Source organism: Salarias fasciatus, chromosome 11, assembly GCF_902148845.1.
Source record: "Salarias fasciatus chromosome 11, fSalaFa1.1, whole genome shotgun sequence".
In the NCBI taxonomy this organism is placed as follows: Eukaryota; Metazoa; Chordata; class Actinopteri; order Blenniiformes; family Blenniidae; genus Salarias; species Salarias fasciatus.
In genome coordinates this window covers 14,184,931-14,212,710 of record NC_043755.1, presented here as the reverse complement: position 1 = coordinate 14,212,710, position 27,780 = coordinate 14,184,931, and the positions used below count along the sequence as shown (strand labels likewise).

The 27,780-nt window shown below is 41.2% G+C and overlaps 3 protein-coding genes and 1 long non-coding RNA gene across 6 annotated transcripts; 1 reads left to right on the top strand and 3 right to left on the bottom strand.

Annotated features, from left to right (window-relative positions):
• Positions 1 to 2,065: 2,065 nt before the first annotated feature.
• On the bottom strand, positions 2,066 to 27,460 carry LOC115396765 (uncharacterized). Its single transcript, XR_003932400.1, has 4 exons — positions 27,442 to 27,460; positions 18,948 to 18,952; positions 7,421 to 7,430; positions 2,066 to 2,263 (listed from the first exon to the last, which is right to left on the bottom strand). It is a non-coding gene; the product is annotated as an uncharacterized LOC115396765 (long non-coding RNA).
• Positions 3,581 to 9,663, bottom strand: paqr7b (progestin and adipoQ receptor family member VII, b). The gene is made up of 2 exons (XM_030102773.1): positions 9,530 to 9,663; positions 3,581 to 5,601 (listed from the first exon to the last, which is right to left on the bottom strand). The coding sequence occupies exon 2, from the start codon at positions 5,586 to 5,588 to the stop codon at positions 4,530 to 4,532; it is 1,059 nt and encodes a 352-aa protein (XP_029958633.1). The 5' UTR covers positions 5,589 to 5,601; positions 9,530 to 9,663; the 3' UTR covers positions 3,581 to 4,529.
• On the bottom strand, positions 13,096 to 15,860 carry stmn1b (stathmin 1b). 3 transcript variants are annotated; one of them, XM_030102778.1, is made up of 5 exons: positions 15,744 to 15,860; positions 14,878 to 14,915; positions 13,894 to 14,066; positions 13,613 to 13,804; positions 13,096 to 13,520 (listed from the first exon to the last, which is right to left on the bottom strand). In XM_030102778.1, exons 2-5 carry the CDS (start codon positions 14,888 to 14,890, stop codon positions 13,461 to 13,463), a joined length of 438 nt encoding a protein of 145 aa, XP_029958638.1. In that variant the 5' UTR covers positions 14,891 to 14,915; positions 15,744 to 15,860; the 3' UTR covers positions 13,096 to 13,460. The 3 variants fall into 3 exon arrangements, with proteins under 3 accessions (XP_029958638.1, XP_029958639.1, XP_029958640.1); XM_030102779.1 differs by having other exon boundaries at positions 14,878 to 14,918; positions 15,744 to 15,837; XM_030102780.1 differs by having other exon boundaries at positions 14,874 to 14,918; positions 15,744 to 15,792.
• serinc2l (serine incorporator 2, like) lies at positions 20,651 to 26,731 on the top strand. The gene is made up of 10 exons (XM_030102756.1): positions 20,651 to 20,689; positions 21,413 to 21,574; positions 22,202 to 22,389; positions 22,479 to 22,558; positions 22,665 to 22,802; positions 23,351 to 23,520; positions 23,655 to 23,745; positions 24,792 to 24,942; positions 25,025 to 25,234; positions 25,543 to 26,731. The coding sequence occupies exons 1-10, from the start codon at positions 20,651 to 20,653 to the stop codon at positions 25,679 to 25,681; spliced, it is 1,368 nt and encodes a 455-aa protein (XP_029958616.1). The 3' UTR covers positions 25,682 to 26,731.
• Positions 27,461 to 27,780: the final 320 nt, after the last annotated feature.

Sequence of the window (27,780 nt, the reverse complement as noted above, 5' to 3'; positions counted from 1 at the left end):
ATGCATGCATATGCATGCATCAAACCATATGTGCCACCCACAGAACGGTGTGTGTGTGTGTGTGTGTGTGTGTGTGTGTGTGTGTGTGTGTGTGTGTGTGTGTGTGTGTGAGTGTGGGCAAGAAGCCTGTCCAAGTATTGTTCCCAGATGAATGTTCACATTACGCCTAATCGTGTGTTATTTTTAAGGCTATTAAGCAAATGTTTTGCAGCTATCATTCAAGTGTTGTTCATTTTGCACTCCGGGTTTAATTTAACTACAGAGAAACAGCATATATCTTATCATTTAGGGACTCGGGCTGCAGATGGTGAGAAATGAATTGTGTGGTTTTATTGCCACAGCGGGGCGTTGCTTTGTGTGAAGGGAATAAAGCTCTTTTGATTGACCTGCATGTTTACTTTAAAATGCAGTTTTATGAGGTTATTTGTGATGTTCGACGTATCGCTTGTGGCCCCTAATGAAAAGATGTTTGCCTGTGAACATCCATTTTTCTGAGAGAAAATAAATCTTTTAGGGCTTATTGAACTCGTCCCACAGGTTTTGCAGATAGTAGCGTTCTTCTTTATTTTCTTACCATTGAGCCCTCAAGGAAAATAATGTAATTTCATCATATATACTCATGTATGCATCCTTCACATCTGGGAAACAGTGTCTGATGCCTGAAGGATTTCTGGATTGACTCTGTTATTAAACATCTGTAAAGTATTCTGAATATTCCTCATTTTAACTTTTTTTTTCAGAATATTCAGTATCAGCAGCCTTCAACACTGATGCTTTTCTTCTTTGCCGTTAATGTTTCAGCGATAAACGTTGTTCCTGTGATATAACAAAGCAAACGCAGTAAATACATCTACAACTTCTGCTTTTTTAGAATGCATCCTTTTACCTCACAATACCCCAGAGAGACACTTTTACCTCCCATGACAATCCTCTTAGTTGCAGGAATTTACCTTTGCTGTCATCCTCCTCCCAAACACCAAGGCTGCCCTCTGGTGGTCTTCTGCCCACAATGATTTATATAACTGAGAAACTGCAACAGTTCAGAGCTCAGGTTTTCTCCACTGCCCATTATTTACATTTGCCACCTCATAAACTGCACTGTGGGTCCATTACTTTATCAGTACAGCGCTCCGATAATAAAGTTTAGTGACCGTTTAACATCAGCGGGAGCTAATGGTTTAAGAAACAACAGTTAGTCGGCGCAGTGTTCAGTTCACCTGCTGTCTGCAAATAATATAAAGGTTTCATAAGTAAGATCTTATCAGACTTCCTCTTGTAAACCACAATAACATTTACATGTAATTTGAATCCCAGAACTCGTCGAACAGAGAGGATTTATCTGTGTTTAGCTCCAACAGAGTCTGTGGTCAGAAGCTCATGATTAAATCACCTGCAGGGAGACATAAAGCACCTTTCACTTTATGCAGTACTGCAGCATTAAAGTGTCAAAGAGTTCTTTTGGAATATTTTCCTGCTGTCCAAACAATCAATACTTAAAATAGAACTTATTGTTGTTCTTCTGTCACAACAACTGATTTTGTGAAAACAGCAGAGAGTCAGGAGCAGGCAGCTCCTCCACGCTGTGTGTTCACACGGGGTGGACCTAGTTAACATTTCCACACAAGATCAGTTGAATTAAACAAATATTAACACAAATATTAATGTGCTTTTTAAAATGACACTTTTGACTTTGAAATATCTAATCTTATTTCTAATCTAGAAATTGTACAGATTACTTAAATGGCAAAATGGTGCTATCTTATCAGATCAATGAAACAGTGAACACAATTTAGATTTATTACACATTAGCAGAACTATTTCAAGCTTTTCCATTTAATCCTTTGTGCTCTCATTTATAATCAGTGAAAATCAAAAATCTCAAAATATTAAATTAGATTTCGGTAAAATCAGATTATTTTCCTTTTTTTTAAATTTGAGAGGCCAAAATCATCATGATCAAAATTATTAAAATGATTTTAAGGTTTAGAAATAATTGACAGATCATTGCACTTTTCAATGACATTTTTAATATTGTCATAATATAATCATCTATCCTCAAACACACAAAAAAAGAGGAGAACTTCAGAAGTTACCGCAACAGTTTATTTTCTTAAATACCACAGAATATTAGTACAGTCAGTTACACATATTTTTAGAGGCAGAGGATGTTCTGGTCCCTCTCACCCTGCTTCAGAGAGATAAAAGGAAACCTTGGGTGGTATCAGAGGCTACGTTTACACACAGTCCCACACGCACACACACACTCGCACACACCGACACGGAGTGCTGGCCGTATTCCAGTTGCAATCTTAAACAGGTTTTATTAGCATGCAACCTAGATAATCTGTGACAGACGATCCATTTTGCCGGAAACAAAATGATGTTGAATGAAATCTGCTGAGCCAGAAACTGAACTTCCTGGCTGGATGCTTTCATCCCAACAAGTGTTGGTTTGCTTAACACAGCGTCTCCAGTGTTTTGGTCTTTCCGATGGTCCGGACCGTGAGCTTATGCTGCAGGCGGGGCTGGTGAGAGGTTTGCAGACATCATTCACCAATTGGAAATCATTAGCCTATTAAAACGGCTACAAGTGCAAATTTTGTCTAATGCATGAGAGCTTCAGTCTCCTCGCCCAGAAATCCATACCCGCACAATACGAGAGGTTTACACCAGAGGTTTCTCCAAAACTGGAGTACTTTTTTTTTTTTTTTCCTTTTCTTTTTACCCAGGTTATTCCGATTTATCACATTTCCAAGGAATAACACAAAAACCAGAACGATCACGTTACAGCCTCCATGCATGTAAACATAGCCAGTGTTGTCAGCTACAGTATTTACAGTGTTGATCCAGGCAGTGCGTGATGAGACCAGGTCAGAGATGCCAGAGTCAACAGTCAGTAAGGTTCATATTTTTGGGGAATAAAATCTCAGTAGTAACACGTCTGCAGTCAGGCCACGACGAAAAAAATCTAAACGAACTCGTCTGACATTCTGCCTCTAATTCCATCCTTCAGTAGTACCATCACTGATGCAACAACAGATTCATTGGCACATGAGACACCATCATGAGCAGAGAGTGCAGTTATTAATGTGGATCATTCTCAGTTAAGATCATTTAAAAAAAAAAAGAAAAGAAATTAAACAACATTTACAGTTAAATCAAGTCTGTGATAGGTTTATAGAAAGTCTTCAAAAGAAAGAAAAAAAAAAAGAAACAGTGCAGCAGTTTGAAATGATGGACTCTTTGAAAGTCTGTCCGAAAAGAGGACACTGATAATACACGGTGAGAGGATGCAGCAGCGCGGGAAAGTGCTGTATTCCACCAGGAAAACAAAAAAAAAAATCTGCATTCGCGTCTGAATGCTGTCGTGTGACAAGAAAATCGGATACAAACAACTTTCTAGAGAAATACAGCCTATTTACAGGGTAAGAAACGAGTGCAAGGCGAAGCTCTCAAAGACATTCACACACTTAATATCCATAGTATATACCAAAAGACATGCGTAGAGGCACATACATATTATTCATCATACAAAAACGAAACGTACTAAAAGCAGAATACCAGTCTGACGAGGCGTTCAGCGACTCAAATCTGATCGACCGACGATGAAAACGATGAACACGGAGCGCTGACATCATGGGATATGAAAAGGCAAAAGCTGAAGTTCCAGCCCTTTGAATAGAAAAGATTAACATTGTCGCAACAACAAGGAGACATCAGTAATCTTCCATCCATCTCTTCACCGATACAGAGTGCCAGCCTCATTTCAAACTGAATGTTTTCACCAAGGAAAATCCCTCCTCTTTTTTTTTTTTTTTTTTTTTATAAAGGAGATAAAATATTTGGTTTTCAAATTGGGCTCTCATCTTTCCTCGAGTGTGTTCAAATATTTCCGCGACGCTGTGTTTGCGCCGTGAGGAATTTTCCCAAAATAATCTCCTCTTTGATTCCTTAAAGTCGGGGGTTGAAATTTAAAGGAAAAGTCAGAGTCAGAAAGGTTAATCGAGAACACCGACTCAAAACTGAACGACTATCATCCAACCCCAATGCGCGCAGTCTCTTTGGACTTTAAATGCTTTGAAATGGTTTGATTTAAAATGCTACAATTTGTTTAACACCGTAACAATCCTCCTAATACCATAACTTTCACCTGAACGAGAGCCGGCTGTAGTGTGTCGAAGCGAAACATTCCTGGAGACTCGGATTAAAAACAGAGCGTTAAACGAGAGGAGCAAAGATGCAACTTGTCCCAGTGTTTGAGCACTACCTTCATGTCAATAAACAAACACGAGATTCCCTTCTTTTTTTCTTTTTGTCATCGTAAGTCACAGAAAAACACCCTCACTTTTATTTTTAGTTCACTGTAGTTTGGCAGATCACATCAAGAAGAAATAATCATAAGTCACTGTCACAAACTCATAACTTTCATCGACAAAAAAAAAAAAAACAGTTGAATTATCTTAAAATGGTAACTACTCTCAAATAAATTACCTCTTCTTTTTTTTTAAATGTTTTAATATATCTGACTCTTATTCCGATTTCTCATGGAGAGAGGCACGTACGCGCTGGCGCACGTAGAAAGCAGTGAGCGCGCTGCAGCAGGCAGTGAAGATGAAGAGCGCGACGGCGTCGTGCGCCAGGTCCCCGTGGAGGCGCTCGTAGAAGGGCCGGCGCTCCGTGAAGTCAGTCCGCAGCGCCTCGATCTGCATGAGGGTGCACACCACCACGAACACGTGGAAGATCTGGTGGCCCTGCCCGATGAAGTCACACTTCCCGGGGAACCAGCTCTCCGGGTGCGGGCAGCAGAAGAAGTAGGCGCTGATGAGGAAGAAGAGCACGTGGTAGAAGTGGTAGGACACGATGGGGTCGGAGCAGCCCTCCTGGTAGCAGCTGTAGATGCGGTGGACCACCGGGCTTATGTCTAAGCAGTAAGCCAGGGCCGAGGGCACCACCTGGAAAAGCTTGAGCACCACCTTGGGCAGCTCGGGGCTGGCGTACTTGCCGTAGCAGCAGCCGAAGCAGGTGAGCCAGGCCAGGAAGGCCGCGGCGGGCAGGAAGAAGCCCTGCACTTTAGTGTGCAGCTCCTTCTCGATGGCGTAGTAGTAGTGCGCCAGGGCGCTGCCGTACTGGTAGACGGCCACCCCGACGTAGTCGAGGAAGTAGAAGGTGTAGTAGGAGAGCTCCGACTTGGCGGAGAGGAGGTGAGCGAGAGCGCTGAAGGAGAGGTAGGTGAAGGCCGCCAGGAGCACGATGAAGAGAGGCTGGGCGTGGGGGTCTCGCAGGAAGTCCACCGTCTCCGAGATCTCCTGCCACTTCACCAGGATGATGAGCGCGGCCAGCAGGTGGGTCCACACGTTGAGGGTCTCGTTGTGCCTTTGGAAGAGGGTGAGGAAGTAGTAGCGCCAGCTCTGGTCCACCTGCCTGTAGCCGGTGTGGATGTGGCGCTCGCGGAACACCCAGGGGACGTCGGACAGCTTCACAGTGCAGGGCAGCGTCGGGAAGGCCGACTCCAGCAGCTGGGGGATCTGCCGCAGCTGCTGCGCGTTGATGAACAGGCGGCCGATCTGCTCCATCACCACCGTTGCCATGGCAAACTGGAGACTACAGAGGAGGATGGAGAAAAATGACCAAACGGTCGATCAGTCAATACCTCGCCCGGCCTTCAGCTACAATCGTGTCATGTATGCATAAAAGCATGTATGGACTGTACGGTTAGTGATTCTATTGCAAAGTAAAGGAAAGAATTTCCAGGTCAATAAAGAGGAAAATAAATATCCTGTGGCCACATGATTACAAATTGATTTCTTGTATGGTTGGTTGAAAAGAAAATGACTGATTGCAATGTCAGTTCAGAAAGTGAGAATGTGGTAATTGTCATTATTTCCTCTTTTTACCAAATAAAATACAATCTGCAGATTGACTGATCATATAAGTTTCGATACATTATAATACAAATAAGAAGCTGATCAATGATCAATGGCAGACAGTTTGAGTCTTTTATTTCATGAAGCTGCAGTGAAGGAAAGTCGTGTTTTTTCCTGGTAAATCCTCCATTACAGCTACATGCTGCTCAGTCTCTGGGCCAGTCTACAGTTTGGTGATGGGTTAGTCATGTTTATTAGGTTTATTCAGGTTGATAGCAGCTGTTTGCAGTTAACGGTCATGAAAATAAAATATCAACCCACAGACTGGAACCATAAAAGAGACGATAGCACTGAGGAACCCTCTCTATATAATTTCATGCAGCCCCATTCAAGCTTTCATTATCACGAAAATATAGACGAGATTAACTTTTAGTGCTTCCATCTGAGGCCTGTCTGAGAAAATCAAAGTTTTACCAGGTTTTTTTCTCTCTCTTTTTTGTAATTACACGCTGTGTTGAAATTCATGCATCAACTCTCGCTATAATTCTGCTCAACAACACCTCTTTGCTGCGGCAGCTGTTATTTATCCTGACTGTAAGAGACGCTTAAACGCAGGTGACCGTTTTATTTATTCCTCTAGTAGCAGTGTTAAATCAGAGTATCAGAGCGCCATTCATGATGGCCCTGATGCAGTCATCACACTCAACAGCAAACTGAGCGTTGGGCGTCGTGATCAGAGGTTGTCCTGTCAGCGCCTCCATCTTTCACTGTCAATTCAAACACTCAGGGACACACGCTGTTGAATTTTTTTTCTGACTTTAACGGGCTTCAGATGTTTCTTTGGCTGGTCATCTGAAAGACTTTTAAGTTCCTATGTAATAATAAACAGCAGGAAAATAGTTGCTGGGCAGAGAATTGCACGACAATGAAGGCCTGAGCTTTTATTTATTGCTGTGGGGGGGGGGGGGGGGGGGGGGGGGGGGGAGCGTCCTGATATCAGTTCCAGAAGGAGGAAGTTACTTCCTGTATGTGGAAGTGATGGTGTCTTCAATTGTCTTAAAGGCAGCTGGACAGGCTGGAGGTTTTAAAAAGCTCTCACCTTTCACCCAAAAGGCTTCAAACTGAGAGATTAAATGACTTCAAAACATCAAGCGAGCGCCGTTGCCTTTTAAGAGCTGAAACGCTCTTATTTAGTCCTGAAATTGACAGAGACTTCTGATGTCTTTTTTTTTTTACAATCTCTGAACACATACGTGATTTTTACAATGTTTTTAAGTCCAAAGATTGACCAGTTCACAAACAGTGAAGCTGGGAAAAAGGGGCAGAGGTAGGAAGGGAAGGAATTTGACAGCTTATTATATAATCCAGCAGCTACTGATAATACCAACGATGTTTCAGGACCTTTACACACAATGATGAGGGCAGCACTTAGGTTTCAATTATGAATTCAGCCTTGATCTGACAAATACATAAATATGTTAACAAATGTACTTTAAACAAGTCATTAGGATCTGTGAACATCTGTGGTGTGACAACCTAATGATGGTAAAAAACACCACAGACTCACTTTGTCACTGAGTTGTCAAGCTATAAGAGCAGAAAAATAAGTTTAGACAATGCCACAGCTATAGTATATATATTTAAACTCTTAAAAGAATCAAGACCGAGGAATATCGGGGGCTGGTTCACTGCAGACGCTCCATTGTAGACCAATTCTTGCTGTAGAGCAGCAGCCTCACTTCAGTCAGCAACAAATATATTGGTTTGATTCATCGTTGTTTGAACATAGCTAAATGCGAGGAGAGCCAACCGGAAGAGCTGACTTATAAGACAGTCTTAACAACATCTGTGAGTCCGTATTGTTGAAGATCAAAACATATTTTGATTGTGTTTTGTATGTCAATGTCGACTCTCAAAGCCAGCAGTACGTTTTCTTACGATAGCTGCTGTACTGAAGAAGATGTCTCTGATGCAATGATGCCACTGTAGCCAATGAATATCTGATCTAATTTGTTATGAAATCTACACGATATCTTAGGAATTACACCGAAGGCAAACGGGTAAGAGATTAAACACTAATGATGGATCTTTAGAAAGAAGCCTAAAACTACAGTATTTTTCTTCATTCTGACTCTCACGCGTTTGGCACATTGCTGTTAGTATTAGTCTAAAGCTTCAACTTCAGACACATTTCAACACATTTACTATGTGTGAACCTGATGTTGGGTCTTCTTCTGTTAGAGAGGACAGACAAGGACCCAGCATGCTCATGGGGCATTGCAGGGAAATAAAATTGGACTCTAGCTTATTTGCATTCTAATTTTAATAGATATCTGTGTACAACAGCACCCAGCGATTTCCAGAAACAACATTAATGTAGCTATGCCTTCACAACTACAGCATACCACACCTATATGGAGCTTTTTGAAACCGATCAAGAGTCCTTTATTTCAATTTTTAAGTCATATTTGCTAGTTTCATTTGTCTCAAGCATGATCAAGCACTAAAATAAAATGAACAGCAGACAGTCGTTGTAATTTCATGCATAGTTGGTGCAAAGAGGAACAGGTGGAAGCCAAAAGTTTATTCCTATCCTGTTTACAACATTTCCATTTTACTCGAAAAAGAGCAGGGGAAGAAGTCCCCACCCCTTCAAGTGTAACTGATATTTCTTCCCTGACATGATATGTCTTGTCACTCAGGACAGGGGTGTATATGTCTACACCTGATGTAACTCTAAGGAAGGTATTTGCATATTAACCTGCAGGGTAACTAAGTAATCAGCTTGCTTTCCTGTTTTTAAATCTATTCAAACCAATGCAAATCATTCTTTCAAATGGGTTTAATAAAAATACCGTGTTGGGACACTAGTATGCATATATGATCAAATAAAATAAGCCATGCAAGCTGCTGCCCAGCTGCTGTGGCCTGGCTGTGTGAGCGCCCTCTGCATGGGAAGCGCCACGTTAATATTAACCATTCTGTGGGACCAGATCTGCTCACGGCCGGTCGCTTCTGGCCCCTCAGCTTCATGAAACACGCTTCCGTATCTTTTTGCAGAGGCGTGAAGGCGATAGCGCCGACCCTGCAGCCGGGGGGAGAGCGGCTTGTGTGGGATGAACACGGGCCGAGGATCAGGAGGAAAGGCGTGGAGTGATGAATGGGAGATTACGTAACATAACCCCATCCGCCGCCCGTCCACACCCTCCGCTTTCAAACAGCCTTGCGATCCGCTAAAATATTTATGGGAGAGAAGAAAAAAAAATAGTCTCGACTATAGGCCAAGACGCCAACATGTGAATTATGGATATTTAACTACAGGCCTAATAACGGGCCTGTTGCAGTCAGTCAATTCCCACAAGCAGGGCTGCACCTGATCGGCACGTCCGCGCAAATTTGACATCCAGCGATCAAGACAAGATTCACGCGCAGCCGTTTGCCGAGCTTCGGCAGTGCGTGGCCGTCACATAACGCAGCAGCCGCGTGCTGTTTGCGGTGAATTACTGTGAAGAAATGCCGCTACAAGATAGGAATGGCACGGTTACGCGCTCAGGGCGCATCTCACGGTATGCCGCTTCAAACGTGCTGGCGACAAAAATGCCAGGGAAAAAAAATGGTGGAAAAAATGCACATAATTTAAAAAAGAGGAAAAAAATGGAGCATACCTGTCGACGATTAGAATCAATCCAGAGTCTTGAATATCGCAGGGGATGGATGAGTTTGCGCAGCGCAGAGCGTGGATAACATTGTTTGAAGAGGTGCTGGAGGATGACCGAGTCGGGACCAGCGCCTGGCGGCTCTCACGGCGCAACCGCCGGGAGCGACGGAGCGGCGGGACGGGCGGCTCTGCCGACCAATCAGAGAGCACGGCGCTTCCGCTTCCGCGACTGCGTCATTGTCTAAGCCAATCAGAGCAGCCGTCTGGGCTTATCGACCCGCCCACACTCACCATACTAATTCTTCCTCAGCTCCATGAGCCCCGGTTCCCCGCCGTTGACCTCATATTTGCAGAAACTAAACTGTTTCTAGGGTTATATTCTTTTTCAGTAAACACCAGTTTATATCAATAATCCCCATTCAGTCCCTCATCCTGCTTAATTCCACGACTCAGTTGCATGACCCACACACTGGAGTTTTATCAATAAATGGTACACACATTTATCTCTGAATTCTTAATATTAGTAATTTTACCACTAATTTCTTTAAACAGCCTAGTTATTTTTGTATGACGTTTTATTTGAACTTTCAATTCTGTGTTTTGCTCCACTTTTATTTGACTTAAATGTATTCATTCTTAGTTGACATTATAATATCTTCTATACTGCTGGGTGTTGTCTTTGCTTGTTCTGCTTCTTAATATCTGTCAGTCATCTGTTATAAATAGTACTGATGTATTGAAGTTCAGGGATCTCCACATCCTGCTTGTTTTAGATTTCTGCCTCCTGCAGCACACCAGATCAGTGTAGGGGAGCCTTTGACTGTCTTAGGATTTTACTAATATTGACATAGTTCATAGCCTCAGGTGTTTTCAAGCAGTGATACATCTAAACCATGCATGACGTTCAAGGCTGGGGTTGTTGGTTTGAACGCTTGCCTCTTAGCATCAAAGCCCCTGCAGTTCAAGTCAGGGTTGGCCTTTCTGTATGAAGTTTGCATGTTCTTCCCTCATACTTGAGTTTGCGCCCACAGAAAGCATGCATTTGAGCTCAGTCTGAGTTAACTTTCCAATCGTTAATTCAACTGTTTTTAAATTATCTCTTTCACCAGATATATTACCAGTTAAGTAACCTCTTGATATAACGCCACTTTGGCTGATGGATACATATGAGGGTCTCACATCTTTGAACTCATCATTTGGAATTTCATACTGTACTTAGTGCTATGATAAAGCAAAACGATGGAGTGTGACATCTGCATTCTTAAAATGAACAACATTCTTTTGTGAGTGTTTTGGCCTACCTCCCTTTTAACAGTGATAACTTTACTGGACACGATTATCAGAAGAGAACATTTCCCAGCACGGTTGTTGTGGTCACATCAGATTCATGGCCTGTGTCTCTTAGCATTCACTTACAATAATCTCTTTGTTTGCCTCAGTGTTTCTGAGAGATCTGCATTGTTTCTTGATTCACACCAGCCCTCTCAGTGTATATTCCTCACAGCCAAGAATCCAGGGCATGCCCAGGATAACAATGGAGATGTGTTTGCCTTCTGGATGTGTGTCCACTTTGGATAGATTTGTGACTTAACCTGAACAATGTCAGTGTTGGGGAATGTGAACTGAAAATTCATGTGGCATTTATGTTTGATACTTTGCTTTAAAAATGTGAAAGACGATTGCAAACGTTTCTTGAAGCTGAACCACCTTTTGTGCCTCTGTGAGGTCAGACAGGCGAGGACCATGGCACAGTGTGTTAGCTTTCCTTCTGAGCACATGACAAAGAGGGATTGTGCAGCCGCATGATGCATGTGTGTTAAGCAGTACTGACTGACCGTTTGGAACAAACAGTATTATGCTGTCAGCACACACCCATCTTCTATACCGCTGTACCCTCACATGCACAGGGAGAACATGTAATCTCCATAAAGTAAAGACTCTGTAAGCTAAAGAAGAGATCTGGTCATCTGTCTGAAACTAAAAAAAACAAAACAAAAAAAAAACAAACCTCAAACTTTTCTCAGCTCAACACTGGACATATTCCACTGAGCACATTTACAGTTTGTGTGCTGCGATCTCAAGGTGCCAAGTAGGCGTAAACAAACATCATGAAATCAGCCTATTTACCCAAAACAAATGATCCTGTAGTCTGCGGGCACCTCCTTGTCTGACACTTTCTGTCAAAATAACATCAGATATAAACACCTAAATATTTGTTTGAATTCAGTATTTGTCATATTCACAGGTTGTTGTGTAACTGACTCTCTTTAATTGCACATACAAATTTAAACAGCTCAACTTTTGAAAGAAGAGTAGCGCAGACATTAATAATTCATTGGGATACGTTTATATCAGCTGGAGTAGATCTTTGAAACAGAACACACAACGTCTTATGATCACTCCCACTGGTGTTTGAATAGTAGCTGCAGCAGAAAGAATATGAAAATTAAAATTGCAATGACTTTACACTGTGAAGAAGAGCAGCCAGAGGGACACTGTTACTGATCCTCAACGAGGCTTCTACTTTTTCCTATAAAAAATTCCGCCATACTTCACATTCAGCAAGATGTGGTTGGTGATCCATGTGGAAACTTGTGTTATATGATTCACTTCTCAAAATCAGTGGTGTCATTTCTTACATTTAGAAAACCTTTTGTGTAAATGACAGCTTGACAAAGATAGATGGCATATTTCATTCAAAACTTGACAATAACATTAGCGTTATGGATTAATGCGCATCTGTTTAAGCCAATACTGTAATCAAGTCATTTATTTAGAATCAATTTTACTTTTTGGATTCACTTCCTAATATATTTTTATATCTCCACATCCATCCACCAGTCTTCTGTACCACTGTATCCAACTTAAGAGAGCAAGAGCCAATCAAAGCTATGGCTGCTTTTACCCTGCACAACTGAACACTCACAACTTAACCTGAAACATGTTTTGAACTTTGGGATGAAACCAGACTATCCAGAAAAACAACACATGTATAAAAAGAACATGCAGATTCAGCACAAACCCTAAGCCTTTCTCTTGTTATGAAGCGAGGGCGCAAACCACTGCATCACAGTACAAATAAGTTTATTTAGTATAGATTTTACTTTGTGATTAAGCTTTGTTATTGTGTGGCCTAACAAGCAGTGCACTATTTTATCTGGTTGGTATTTCATGTTAAAGTTAATTCATAATGTTAAAGACTTGAAGGTGTAATATAGCTAAACAGAATGAATGTGAATCCTGGAATGATCCTGCTGTCAAGACAAAGATTTTCAATGTCAATTCAAACAACAATGTTTCTTATCAAAATCACCAGTGAGGCTGTAAATAAATAATCAAATATGAAATAATTCTTCTTGTTTTTGGCACATTAAGTTGAACTGTCTCAGATGGTATTCAGCTGGGTTTTTTTTTTTTTTTTTTACTTAATAACATGGTGGAATGTTAATTGTTGTAGAATCCCTTGAGAGATACTGAGTGAAAGCTGCCTCTGGGCATCTGTGGAGAGTAGGACTGAGTGTGCAAAGAGTAGTCACAGATACTTTTCCCAATGAAAACTCAACAAGCCAGATAGAAAAGTTCAATTGTAGATATATTTTAATAAAAAAAGTCAAACACGGGTACAGCATCGCGCAGTCTTTTAAAGTCTTCATAATCATTCACCATTTACAACCATGAAGGAAGACTTTCAACAGTAAAAAGGATGAGGACATATTTACGACAAACGCCTCTTGAGAAAGAAAACCGTGGAATCAGCTGCCAAAGAGAAATATACAGTAACAGAAAAACCAGACTAAATCTAACAGACCAGTTCTAGCCAGCACCACTAAGTTAAACTAAACAGTGTAATCTGATCTAAGCCAATATGAAGGATCTGTTATAAAAAAATATAGCTTATTTTTGAAGATGTAAAGACTGCTTAAAAGAGCATGAACCAATCAAATGCCCCGTTCCGTCATCGCTTCCTTGTTCTTCTTCACCTCTTCAATCTTCTTGCCCTGTGAATGTTAAAGAAAAGCATTACAATACCACTTACATGACTTTACATCTAAAAATGAACTTGAGGATTGTCGGGACATTAGAATCTCACCTTCTCCTTGAACTTCTCGGAGAGCGCCGCCATCCGAGCGTTGCGGTTCTCTACGGTGGCCTCCATCTTCTGAGCCAGTTTCTCTTGAGTCAGCTTGCTGAAGTTGGTGTTTTCCTCCATGGCCTTCTGGACAACTTCCTTCCCATGTTCTCGTTTCTCAGCCAATTGTTTCAGCACTTCAGCTTTCTGGCTCTGACACAGAGAACAGAATTTTACAGTGAATCAATATGCTAGTGTTATTTGCTCATATCTATTAGCATCATGTTGCTTTGTCTACTTACGTTGCGTCGCTCTTCTGCAGCTTCTAGCTTGCATTTAATCTCATCCAGTGACATTTCTTTTTTCCTGATGGGGGAGAATGGAAGCTCTCCCTTGGCGTCTGGCGTCGAAGGGCTCAGGATGACCTCAAACGCTTGACCTGATGCACGCTTATTCAGCTCCTTCACTTCCATATCTGCAATAGATATTATTAGTTAGCATTAATTCAAGGATTTGCAACTTGTGTTTTAAATGCTGGAGCTACATTTTCATTGCAGTAAAACAGTGATTCATTTGATCATTCAGTAGTTTGAGGTGAGAATGATGAAGAAAGCTTCAATATTTTGTCCAATATGTCTGATTTCACTGCAATAATACTGCTGCAGATGTTTGTTTATGTTGAAAAAAATTGCAAAGCCACAGAAGTGTTTAAAGAACTAAATCATTAAAAACTCTATGATATAAGTGGCTATTGAATTAAATTTTTAAATTTTATAATCTCAAATATATTATAAATTTTGTATTGATCCATCCATTTTCTATGCTACACTGGCACTACTCCCAGCTAACTCTACCACTTCAGTATATAAAGCTAGAGAACGATTATTGAATCTTCACAGCAGCGCTCAGTTAAGTAACTGTGTACCAGCCACAGCTGAGACCAATGAAGTAGACTAGACTGCCTCTAATAAGATTCATTGTCTACCAGGGATAAAGAAGGTTAAGCAGGCCAGCTTTTCAGGGGTCACTGCCTTAACACAAAGGTCAGATGAGAACAATAATCACTGATGTGTGAAGAACTGAAAACAAGATGTGACAAAGACATGATTAGCTATTGTGTAAGTGTTGATCTAACAACTCCGCTGGACAAAATACATCAAACTGTGGCTGAATGACACATGCAGGTCTGGCTTCAGAGTTCTAAAAGCTGGATCTGTGCGCCTTTTCTAGTGCAGGCAACTATTGTGTGCAGCTGTGTGCAACAAAAAATGTGTATTTATACCTACCAAGTTTGTCCATGTCAGCAGAGATTTTGCTTTGGATGCTACTGCGAAAACAGAAGTGGGGAAGAAAATTGATATTGATCGAAACTTGTTTTATTTTATACTTTGAACATGTTTTTACAGATCATTGGTCAATAATGCAGCATGTCTTTCTAATAAAACAATTTGTTCCGGCATTAAAGTCATACTAAAGCTCGTTTAGAGTCTGAAAAATCCTAATTTTGATTCCTTTGCTGCCTTTCAGACATATGCATGCAAGGATTGTTTACTACAGAAATATTGTGCACCCCCTTTGAAGTGAGTTAGCTTTATATAATCTGGTGAACCGGTTAGACGTGCACACACCTGGAAGCTGCACGTTTCTGCTCCAAACAGATCTGTGCACAGCGGTGGGGGAGGGGAACCACAAAAAACACCCCAACATACAAAACAAACCGGGGTGCCAAAACTTATTCTTCACAGAAACAATCACAACGAATATAAGTTCAAGAACAAAACCAACTGGCAAAACTGCTAACGTTTTTTTTTAACTAAACCTAATAAATAACATGATTACACGCGTTAACGTTACATAACACAACAATCAACAACTGTTTCATCCAAAGTCTTTGTGGACACAATTAATTTTGACAGGTGAAAGAAAAACACACGAGCAGAAGTTTAAAAGATATCCTCCTAACTTTTAACTGTTAGTTAATTTTCATGCATTGAGAAGTGTTTGCTTAACGGCAGCCACAACAATAAACCCCGCAAATGAAGTGACTCCAGCGGTGGAGGACTCCGTTAGAGAGGCGGCTTGAGCCTCTCAGCAGGCCGCCTGGAAGCTCTGAAAGCCGGTCTGAACGTGAACATGAGGGCTTTGTTCTCACCGTTAAGTGCTTCAGCTCGGAGGGCGCAGGTCCACGGCTCTCCTTCCTCTCCTCTATTCAAACCGCCAACATCTGCACCTCGCGCATATACCCTCAAAACCCCGCGCGTGAAGAGACAGCTGCGCCCCCATTGGTCCAAATCCACCAATCAGAGCCACGGAAACCACTGCGCGCGCCAGGAAGCGAAAACAGGCGCAGAGGCGAGCTGGAGGCATGGCGGCATGCGAATACTTGAATTGACAGTTGCTGTCAATGCGAAGTGACCTTATTAACAGTCCACGTGCTTAAATAAAATGTATAAAGCCAGATTCTGGCCCTGTCATCTGAACGTGGCAGCAGAAACAGACCAGACGTTGTTTTGACAAGCCTCTCTAAAGCTGTGCTTGCTCCTGCAGATAATTAGGTTCACTGCTTTCTGTGGTCACAGGTGATCTGCTGCATACCTTGGTTTTTATAACTATTTGCTTTCTATTATCATGAACACATCTGTCCATTCTAAACTGACCTCTGGCACGGACAAGGCATTTTCACTCACCAACCACTGGGTATTATCTATTTTTCTGACCTTCTGTAAACCCTAAAGGTGGTTGTGAGTGAAAATCCCAGAAGATGATCAGTTTCAGATCAAAGTTCAGCTCCTTTTCTGCCTTTTGTTAATGTAGTGGCTGTAAATGGATGGCATATTTTTGTAAGTGTATATTAAACATGAGATTCATCTGCAGCAGTCAAACAGTCTTGTTGAAGGTGCAAGGGTTTAGGTTTCAGCAGGAAAGTGTTTAAAAAGCTGAGCATTATATTTTCTGCCTTTTTTTTTTTCCTTCGTCTCTTTTGTGCGGTCTTTGTTGAAGCTCTTGCTTAAGGGAGAAACAGGAAAGTCCTTGGAGTGAGTGATGAAGTTCTTGTGATGGATGAGAGCAAACCTGTAGCCCTGGCAGCTGCATCCTCTGAACAATAAAAAAGAGAGGCAGACATCAGCTGCCAACTCCTGCCAACTGCTGCCAGCTTGTGCCAGAGCAAAGGAATTATGGTAGGAGAGTGTAGGAGACTCACAGGGGTGAGTTCTACTGACAGAAAGACTTCAAAACACCCGATCGTCGGCATTTCCTCAAAACCAAAACAATGTAATTCCCAACGTGAAATTATTTTCAGAGCTGTCAGATGTACATTAAAAAGGAAAATGCATTTCTATCTTACTTCCCAAACACTGAGATAATTTGTAAAATTATAAAGCTAGAACACAGTTTATTTGTACACGTGACCTTTATTTTACACATACAGTAGCTACATACCATCATGACCATATGGTCAGAGCCTCAGTGAGTCTTTGTTCTGGAGTCCCCGGGGCCTCAGGTGTGGATATGTTTTTTTCTTTTTCAGATCTCTTAGAGAACAGTGCTTTTTCATCATCGGCCCATAAGTGTCTTCCAGGTTTCTCTCTGTATGGAGGATAATGTTTTACTCATCCTTTCATTCTACTGGAAAAAAAACCTCAAGAATGGCTGTTACTGAGACTTATCTGTCACAGTATACACTATATCACCACTGACCCCGAATTCTGGCATAGTTGCAGATTTTGGGTTAAATGCACTATTAATAACACAATCAAATAGCTTAATCACCGTCGCACCACACTGTGCTGTTGAACCTCCAACAGCAGGGACTTTGAAGAGACTTCTGTCAGCACCTGACAGGCTCTCTCTTGCTTTTCATGTAGTTTTAAACAACAGACACTAAACTCCTGGGATGCTGAGGAGAAGGACAGATGGCAAGTTTCAAAGTCCTTACCTTCACTGTCTGGTCTGCAAACTATTTTGGATTTGTGGAACAGTAAACTGCCTTAATATATCTCTTTAACTGTATAAAGATGTACAATATTTTTTTTAAATCATCAAATTGTTATATGCTGAGATTTCCTGATTTTAAATGTAGTTTTTTTCTCCCTGAACTTCAAGTCTAACTTGTAATCTTAAGTACAACATCATTTAGGCGCATACTAATATTTATAATGCAGTCGAACATTTTTTTCATGTGATATAACAGTGTGATGTATTAAAACTACCAGCAAGTCAGAGTCCGATTTGTAACAATGACCAGAAACATATGTCAAACATAAGGCCTGAGGTCCAAAATTGGCTCACAAGATGCTCTAAACCGGTCCACCAAACCACCAAGCAAATGATGAAAATTTTAATTTCTTAAGAGTAGCGGACACCTTAGAATGATGAGATGTGAGCTAAGATATCAGTGATGCTGCCATGAAAGATCGCTACTTTACTGTGAAAATGCAAACTAGCATTAGACTCAAAGCAGGACATTCACTGTTTTAAGTTGTTTCATGTGAACTGTAACCCATTTCTCTCACTGCTGAGTGACTTGTTGTCTTTGTGAACATGTTAAAGGCTGCTTGACAGGAGATTGTTTCGTCTAAAAGTCTGACCTTCTCTGGAGGTAGAGAAGGAGTAACTGAGACTTCCCATCTTATCTCTTTCTGCACCCTCAGTGTTTTGAAAATCAATCTTTATTCGCTTCAGTCTATAAGGCTGAGAAGTTTAAGGAAGAATAAAACAACCCCTGGACAATCTCAGATTTGGTTGCATTTTGTGACTTGTCTCATCTTGAAAGATTCTGAATTGATTTCTCTTAAACTTTTCAACAGCTTTCAGTCTGATTCCTGTGTATTTTTCTCCTTGAAGTTTAATTAGGAATTTTTTTTTGACAACATGCTAAAAGGGTGAGTTTGTAAAAGCATGCATGATACAACAGTTGTTAGAATTTTTGAGGGGCTTTGCACTCTGTTTTGTACCCGAACAGTGTCATTAAAATTGTGTTTATGTGGAGACCTTGGTAATTTTGGGTCCAAATTGTTTGGTTTTTGAAGATAGGCAGGCTCTGTGCTCAGACAGCACAGCTTTCTGAGTGACAGGCTATGTCTCCCCAGGTATGTGAAGGAGCTGCTACTGTACAGGGTCGGGTCTAGCCAGGCATGTATGAGGGGGCAGCCACAAATGTTGAGGGGCCATTGTGCTCCAGCACCTTTTACCATGTCTAACTGACAAATTCACCCACTAGGATGCGGCTACCCTGAACAAGTACCTTGTAAAGTTGTGTCGTCTCAAATGATGGCATTTGTTTTATTGTAGTTATTGTTGTTATACTAGGGCTGGGCAATATGGCTTCAAATCAATATCACGATATATTGAGCACCTCACCTCGATAACGATAAATGGACAATAATTCCGATAATTCCCTATATTATTAGTACTATATTATTCATATTATTAGTTTTCAACTTGTGAAAAGTAGGAAATAACTGACATCTCTTTAAAAAAACTTTGCATTGCAGTTTAAAAAAACAGGTAAGTTCCATAAATTCAGAAATAAATAACTTACATCTAACCCTCTCCTATTCTTCATCAATACAGTGCAGCGTAAGGGTCATTTCATAGTCAACGCAAAGGCATGCAAACACCAACGCACCACGTGTTAGCTTCCCTGTTTTTTGTGCTATGCACTGTTCATATTCATAATTTAACAACATGTTAAATTATTATTTGCTTTAAAAATGTAAATTACTTAGCGGAGGCGAGAAACATGACACGAGAAACAGCTTGATATATTTTATATTTGAGGGGGCAAGCAAGACATTAAGACATTAAGAAGTGGAGCGGAGGAGAGAGACATAAGATAATAAAAATATATCAAACATAATATATTTTGGGGGATTTAGTTTGAGGGGGCACAACATTTATTTGAGGGGGCCAGGCCCCCTCTTGCCCCTGCGTAGACCCGACCCTGCTACTGTATCAGACTTGACAACCAGCACTGCTCCAACTTGACCCAGCACGTACACTCTCCTGAATGCCAAGATAATGTTAATCTATCATGTGCGAACATCCAACATCCATTTAGCTCTGTGCAACTCCTGTGTAAATATCTTTTGTGTTTCTCACATTTTTGTATTATATTGTATATATGTGGCAATTTCCCCCTGTGCGATAAATAAAGGACTTTCAATTCAATTGAATTAATTATCATTATGCAGTGTACAACAGAATAGGCGAACTATTCTGTACAGTGCAAATAAACAAGATGTAACAAAATGTAACAAACAGAAAAAAAATGCTATGTCTGAAAGTAGTACACTCTCTCAAAGAATAAAGCCATATGACAGTAAGTTTACATATGTTTATCTGTAGACTTTTAAGCTTTCATGTGATGTGCAAAATGTGTACGAATTAATGAATGTGTGAATTAGGTGCTTATGGCCCTGGTGAGGACACTGTTTTTGTTTTTGCTTAGGGCAAACAGGTTGTAACCAGGGTGTGGCCTGTGTTTGATAAGGTTATGTGCTCTGCTGAGGCATTGGGTGGCGTAAATGTCCATCAGGGAGGGAAGAAGGCTGCCAACAGTCTGTGTTGTCGAGCCTCCTCCTGTCTGCTTCAGTGCAGAAAATATAGATGCTTTTCTTCATGTATTCTCTACAACAAAACAAAAAAAAACTTTAATTTTCAACTCAAGGTTAATATGGCAGTATTTTACTTATCCATTCAACTGAAAATAAAGTTATACGCTGTATGCAGTGCCTGAAGTAAAACGTGTTTGACACCCCTGGTGTAAAGGATGGATGGACAGAATAGCTTCAATATATTCAATTGTGTCAGCGTGGTGAAAGAATCTATCTCCACTCCGCTGCAGTTTCAGGTCGATTACAGATTGTTCAACAAATTCATAAACAGGAAGTGGCAAGCTTTGAACCCCATGGTCAATAAAAGCTTCATATCCGGTCTGCAGGAAGGGCGGAGCTTTTATTTTGAAAACCAGTCAGTCGTCTTCCGGCTTCTTGTGCGTTTTGACAGCAGGACGAAGGCGTTGTTACTCACTCCTACATTTCGGCTCTTTCTGTCACAATGGGTGCCTGCCTGGCCCTGTGCTCCTTAGCCAGCTGTGTAAGTACATCCGAACTTCTACAGAATTGTCTGATATGTCGATGAAAGCGTTTTATTGGCTCTCGTTGTGCTGTATTGTGAAGCTGAGGCTAGTAGTGGTGCTAACGCTAAAGTATCAACAGCTTGTAATGGCCAGAAATAAAAACCTCGTAATATCACTATCTTTTAGTTTATTCAGCTCCTTATTCCAGTTGTATTTGATAGACATAATATTATAAAAACGAAAATGAGAAAGTTAACCTCGTCAGCCCAGTTGTGTAAATATGAATGTTAGATTAAATCATTAACCTGGTTTAGCTCCGTTAAATGTGCAAAGTCACGAAGTTGTTGGCAGTCTGATTGGTTTCATCTTCTAAATATACCCGATCCCGATGAGATCAAGAATATAGAAGCTCTTATTTAGCTTAGACTGTGAGTCACTGTTGAATAAGGTGGGGATGGTGTTTTTCTGTTGTGGACTAGTTTTGGTGATCATACCAGGAGGTATATGAGCATAATTTTTTGTCACTCCCACGTTATCTGATTATATTTAGGTCACTTATCTGGATGATGATGTTATAAGTTAAATCTGGAACAGGAAATCTACTGTCATGTTTAATAATTAACCAGTCCTATATTTCCATTGGAGTGGACCTGAGCACTTGGATCTTGCTCTTAGCTTTTACTCTTTCTCCTTTGTGTTTTGCCTTCCTCATCCATGTCTCTCCTCTCCATCTCTCACAGGCGTCATGTCTGTGCGGCTCAGCACCATGTCTTCTGTGTGGCTGCTGTCCCTCTTCCAACAACTCCACCATCACACGATTGGTCTTCTCTTTCTTTCTACTGCTGGGGACATTTGTGTCCGTCATCATGATCCTTCCTGGAATGGAGACGGAGCTCCGTAAGGTAAAACCACCGTTGATACTATAACTTGCTGAGATCAATGGCGTCGTTAGGATTACATAAGTGAAACTTGAGATGTATCTCATGATGCATCTTTCATGATTATTTTGCTTTGTTGTGCTATATATGTAGAAATGTATTTCTTTTTAATGTGTTTTAATGTTTATTTACTATATCACCAACGAGATTCTATTAGTGGTGTAACAGTGTGACAGACAAAACACAAGACAACACACCACAACCACACTGTGGCCTAAACACCACAACTAATTCTAGAGTGAGAGGCCTGCAGTTAACTGAAGTCACTGTTACGTAGAGTTTATTGATGACAGTAACGGTTCAACTCAGGGTAAGAAGATAAAAGCTACTTAAACAGAGTGATATGCTGAAGATGACCTAATCTTGATGAATTATTCCAGTCCGGTCCAATGAACTCAGAGGCTTGTTTGCAAGCTGATTTGTTAACATGAGGAAGTGTGAGATAGCGTTGAACAGAGAGCCTAACATGGGAGGGTAGCATAATTTCAATAAAATTTTCATCTATAAGGGTTACATAAGATATCTGATACTGTTATGAGGAGGATTATTTAAGTGTATCTCCCCCTAATGTGTCTTTCTTCTGTTTCGTAGATCCCAGGATTTTGCCAGGGAGGAACTTCTATACCTGGGATAGAAAACCATGTGAACTGCGATGTCATTGTGGGCTACAAGTCTGTGTACCGAATGTGTTTTGCAATGACGTGCTTCTTCTTCTTGTTCTTCGCCATCATGATTGGCGTCCGCAGCAGCAAAGACCCGCGTGCGTCTTTTCAGAATGGGTAAGAACTTTGTGGGAGCTTATAGTACAGGATAGGTTTAAGTTTCAGCATGGAAACTGATCAAGACCTTTTCAATATTTATTTTCCAGGTTCTGGTTCTTTAAATTTCTGATCCTGATTGGGATTACAGTGGGAGCTTTTTTCATCCCTGACGGAACATTTCACACTGGTACTAAGAATTGTTTTGGCACACCAAAAATGTCAGCTGTTGTTATCTATTTCTGTTCAGTGATGTTGGAAAACTCCACGCTTTCTGTCTCTTTTGCCATTCACAGTGTGGTTTTACTTTGGCTTGGTGGGATCCTTCATCTTTATTCTAATCCAGCTTATTCTCCTCATCGACTTCGCCCATTCCTGGAACAAGATCTGGGTAGAAAATGCTGAAAATTCAGACAACAAGTGTTGGTTTGCAGGTACAACAACCTCTTCAAAACTGCCTTTTTATGATAAGGTTTGATGTTACTGTTGTTAGAACAAGAGATTTTATGAAGAAGTAAAGAGAAGGAGCAGGTGACATTTCACAAAATATTAAAGAAAAACATTCAAAGTCAAGCTTATATAATGTACTCAGAAATGGTGCCTACAAGTCATGGTTTGGAAATCATCGTTACACACTACAGTGGTGGTTTTATTTCAGTTTGTTACCTCTGGGAATCGGGGAAGTCTCCTCTCAAGTGGCGAGAGAATTGCTGCAGCTGCATGTTATTTAGAAAAGCTTCTCATTCGAAGTTCACAGAAAACAATGTTTTGCTTGGCTCAGTATTACTACTGCAGCTATTTTCAATTTTATCTTTGGAATGAATTTTATTGATTTGATTGATTTTTTTTTTTTGCGTTTCTTTGAAATCACATCTGCTTCAGAGAATAGAAATGTCTGTCGTCGTTCGTCATCCAACTGAATCCCTTGTGTCTGATATTATTGTGCTGTTTTGATATTAATTCGTGTTCGTGTTCCCTCCAGGGCTGCTGTCTTTTACTATCCTCCTCTATTCGCTGGCCATCACAGCTGTGGTGCTTTTCTACGTCTACTACACACAGCCGAACGACTGCGCGGAGCACAAATTCTTTATCAGCATCAACCTCATCTTCTGCATCATCATCTCCGTTGTATCAATTTTGCCAAAGGTCCAGGTAAGATGTTTAAATCTGATTATCTCTGTCAATGCTGACAGAGGTTTGATTTGTGCCATATTTATTCTTCAATCAATAGTAATGTGTTGTGATATTAAAAGTGACGTTGCTCACACGTGGTGGTGTTTTCCCAGGAAGCCCAGCCACACTCCGGTCTGCTCCAGGCTTCACTCATCTCCCTTTACACCATGTATGTCACATGGTCTGCCATGACCAACAACCCCAGTGAGTCTCTGTCTCCGATCCTTTTTAGCGTTCAGTCCATGCACAGGTTCAATGAGACTCATTGTTTTCTTTTTTTTTAAATATTCTTGCCATTTACCTGCTTCAGCATTTTGATCATAGTGGTAAGGTTTTTTTTTTTTGTTGTTGTTGTTGTTCCTGGTATGTGAAAGGAGCAAAGAGCTGCTTTTTGCTTCTAGTTAGCACAATTTCCTTTTCTCTTCATGTGTGATCTGCCTCTTCAAACTGAAAGGCAACGCTGGAATATCTTGCAGTGTCTGTAGTTAGTTTTAGCTGCAGTAGATTTTGTGCGACTGCATCTACACACAACCGTGACAAAGCATCCTAACTACCTCCAGATTGAAACGGTTTTGAAATGTTTGCTAATTCTCCTCTTCGGTCCAGAGAATCGGGTTTCTCTGTAATTGAAACTGTGCATACACCTGAGATCACAAACAATAGATGCTTTTTTAATAATGCAAATCACCCCGATAGAAAACATTAGATAGTAGACATTAAGATGACTTTCCTGATTGTGTGATAGTGTGACGACACAACAGTGGATGAAACAGTGAAAAGAGAAAAACAACAGTTTTGTATTTATTTCCTTCATAGTCCATTTTTTAATGAATCCAATTACATTCTGAGGACTTTCTAGATGTTTGTGGCGTCTTTGGTGTCATAATTTATAGAGGAATAAAATGAAACTTTGTGTTTGAGTCATGTTAATGCCCACTTTTTCACCAGTTTCTTTTGAATCTGTCAGAGTTTTGGAGGTTTGCTCTTTCGTTAGTTATTATCAACTATTTTTTGTGTATTTTTCATTTTGTGATTGGGCTGAGAAGCTGGCTACAAACTGGATTCTCAACACCAGACAACTGGGTTCTGTTCAACTGAAGAAGAATTCATACAATACTTTTAATTGGTTTTACAGTAAAAAAAAAAAAAAAAAGATAAGAATGAGGCTCATTAAAGTTCAAACAGGCTCACTGTAAGATTTTTGCATTTATATGCGCTTCTAACCGTTTATGTTTCTCTTTTTGTCCCAGATCGTACTTGTAACCCAAGCCTGTTGAGTTTGGTGTCGAACATCTCGGCCTCTGAAATCTCTGGTGAGAGCAGCCCGGCCCCGGTGCAGTGGTGGGACGCTCAGGGCATCGTCGGCCTGATCATCTTCGTCTTCTGCACGCTCTACGCCAGGTATGTGTGACCGGATGGATCAAAGCCTCTGAACCGGTTTGCCCTCCCCGTTTTGACTGACTGAGCCTCGCTGTCTTTGCAGCATCCGTTCGTCCAGCAACACCCAGGTGAACAAGCTGATGCAGACCGAGGAGGGCAGGGGGTCGGGTGGAGAGGGCGTGGTGGGAGAGGACGGCATCCTCAGGGCCGTCGACAACGAGGAGGACGGCGTCACCTACAGCTACTCCTTCTTCCACTTCCACCTTTGCTTGGCCTCCCTGTACATCATGATGACTCTCACCAACTGGTACCAGTAAGTATTGATGGCCCGCAGGGTGCAAATGTTGTGAATAGTGATAAATGGAGAGTCTCTCCATCACAGGGAAAATACAGAGAGACACTCATCAGAGTTTGTGTTGATGTGATGTGCAGTTGCCTGGTACAGCCACAAGATGGCGCACTACTTCACTTTAGAGTTCCTCTGTTGTTTTGTCAAAGTGATCTCATCTGGTGTGTTCCCAATATGAAAAGCAGCAGAGTGTCACAGAAGGTGTCTGAGTAGGTTTTGACCTGAACTGGACTGAACTGCTCTTCTCTTCTCCCCGCCTGTGCGTCCTCCAGACCCGACACCACCACCCAGGCCATGCAGAGCAGCATGCCGGCAGTGTGGGTGAAGATGTGCTCCAGCTGGCTGGGCCTGGGACTCTACCTCTGGACCCTCGTCGCCCCCCTCATCTTCCCTGACCGGGATTTCAGCTGAGCGCGCCGCAACTCCTGATTGTATTTCGATTGTTTTATTCTGAACCGCGAAGGATTATGAAGGATTTTGTGATGATTTTGTTCCCTTCGTTTTGTTTTGCTCTCTTCTGTCAGATCATGAAGTGTAATAAGTATCTCAATTTTAAGCCAGTTTCATTCTGCCGGGCTGCTTTATGATGGTTGTGCCAAAAGAAGTTATTTTCGCTTCCAATCACTCAGAATTCATAAGACATGTCTCACTATCCGTGGTGTGAATGTATGATAATATATAGTGCTGATTATCAGATCCTGGACTGTCAGACTCAGTACCAAGGCACTCTGTTTATACCTCAGACGTTTCACTTTCACATTCACTTTAAAAGGCCTGGCAGACCAGAACCGGTCAAGTCTGGAAAACTCCTGACTGGCTGCAGCGGGGGGGGGGACTTTGAGGGGAGCCCTCCTCGGGAGGCCCAAAGTGAGGTGAATGTGACAGCGAGATAAGACTGAAACGGCACGCCCTGCAGATCAGAGCAGGGCTTTTCCCGGTTGCTGCCAGCCTCGACGTAAATCCACGTCATTGCACCTCGAGCCAGAGACCCGTAATAGAAGTTCTAATCTCAGCTCTTCCTCCTGCACTCCACGCAAAAGTCATTTATCTCTGGTGCTAAGCTTTGCCATGTCCGACTGCGTTTGGCCTTGGGACTGCTGCGAGCAACAGTCTTCACCTGTACGGCAGTCTGGCTGCAGCAGGGAGACGTTTATCCATCCGCTCCGGTCAGCATCACGCAGCGATGGCTTCAACGCCACACTACCTGGAATTGTACAAACACTCATTTCAAGACGGTTGCATAATCAGTTATTGTGATGCTAACTTTAAAGGGATTTTTAAATGTTTAAAAAAAAAATGCCTGATGCATTTCAGAAACACTATATTGCTGGTAAATGGTGATGATGTCTAGTGTGAGTTAATGGTTGTAATGGTGGTGCAGTAATTATGCATTATATTGTAGTTACCTCAATATCCGTATGACTGGAAAAGGTTTGGATAAAATCTGTATATTTTGTATTTGTTGGTGGGGGGAAAAAAAACCCTTTGGTACTATCCTGAGAATGCTGTCCTATTTTGTTGTTTGTTTCAAAGTTTTCATCCCACACATCCATGAATCAGAAACCTGGTCTGTGGCTGCGCCGAGTCTCGTTAGTGGAGGTTTTGAAGGGGTTCTGATAATTTGAAAGGCTTTTTTCTTTCTCCCAATCATTGATTGCATAATTTTTTTTTTCTTCCATTATGGGAAAGAAATTGGGCTGAATTGTCAGCGTTAGATAATGGCATCATGTTTCATAAGACAATTAAGTGCCTTCTTGTCATCCCGCATTTCAATCAAAGTTTCCCTAATATGACAGCACTGTATGTTGTTATTACATCTTGCCTGATGTGATCATGAATCCCACTTTGCACGCCATGAGGCACTGGTACGTCACATTAATTAACATTGTAATTACTGTATATACTAAATTTTTTAATAAAAATGGAAACGAACTTCCTCTGGTTTGAAGGAGTCTCATTAGTCGCTTGTGGATGGATCCTGATCAGGGAATTGATCACAATGACGATGATAACCAACTGCATGTGGCATTTTTCTTAAACGAGTTACAAGTGTTTTTGCTGTTAACATAAATAGAACTGAAAGAAGTGTATCTACGGAACTGTTTGAATTGGAATGAAATGAGACTGAGGGTAAGATATGACCTGGACAGGCCACCATCCACAGGGCAAACACACACACACACACACACAGACTGTCACACTTACAAAAAGGGAGTAAAAATTAAATATAGAGCCACTGGTCTGATCTCCTCAGGAACACTGTGTCACTGTGTTTGGAGCATGAACAGGAAAGTTACACTTAGACAGAGAAACTGACGGTGTAAATCCAGGAAGGGATTTAGAAGTTATCAATGAAGATATTAAAGTCAATTCTGGTATTTGCTGGGAGAAAAAGAAGAGGATTGTATTTTAGCCCCGGGGAGAAGAGTGGCTGCTGCTTTTTGCACTTCATTTGTGAATAGGTTATTTAGTAATATTAAAAAGGTTATAAATATAATAATATTCATGAT

Coding starts and splice junctions, on each gene's coding strand:
- paqr7b (XM_030102773.1), bottom strand. CDS start 5,588: ATGGCAACGGTGGTGATGGAGCAGATCGGCCGCCTGTTCATCAACGCG.
- stmn1b (XM_030102778.1), bottom strand. Junction 13,805..13,893: donor CTGCAGAAGAGCGACGCAAC/GTAAGTAGACAA, acceptor TCTCTGTGTCAG/AGCCAGAAAGCTGAAGTGCT. Junction 13,521..13,612: donor CCGAGAAGTTCAAGGAGAAG/GTGAGATTCTAA, acceptor TAACATTCACAG/GGCAAGAAGATTGAAGAGGT.
- serinc2l (XM_030102756.1), top strand. CDS start 20,651: ATGGGTGCCTGCCTGGCCCTGTGCTCCTTAGCCAGCTGT. Junction 23,746..24,791: donor TGCCATGACCAACAACCCCA/GTGAGTCTCTGT, acceptor TTTTTGTCCCAG/ATCGTACTTGTAACCCAAGC. Junction 25,235..25,542: donor ACTCTCACCAACTGGTACCA/GTAAGTATTGAT, acceptor TGCGTCCTCCAG/ACCCGACACCACCACCCAGG.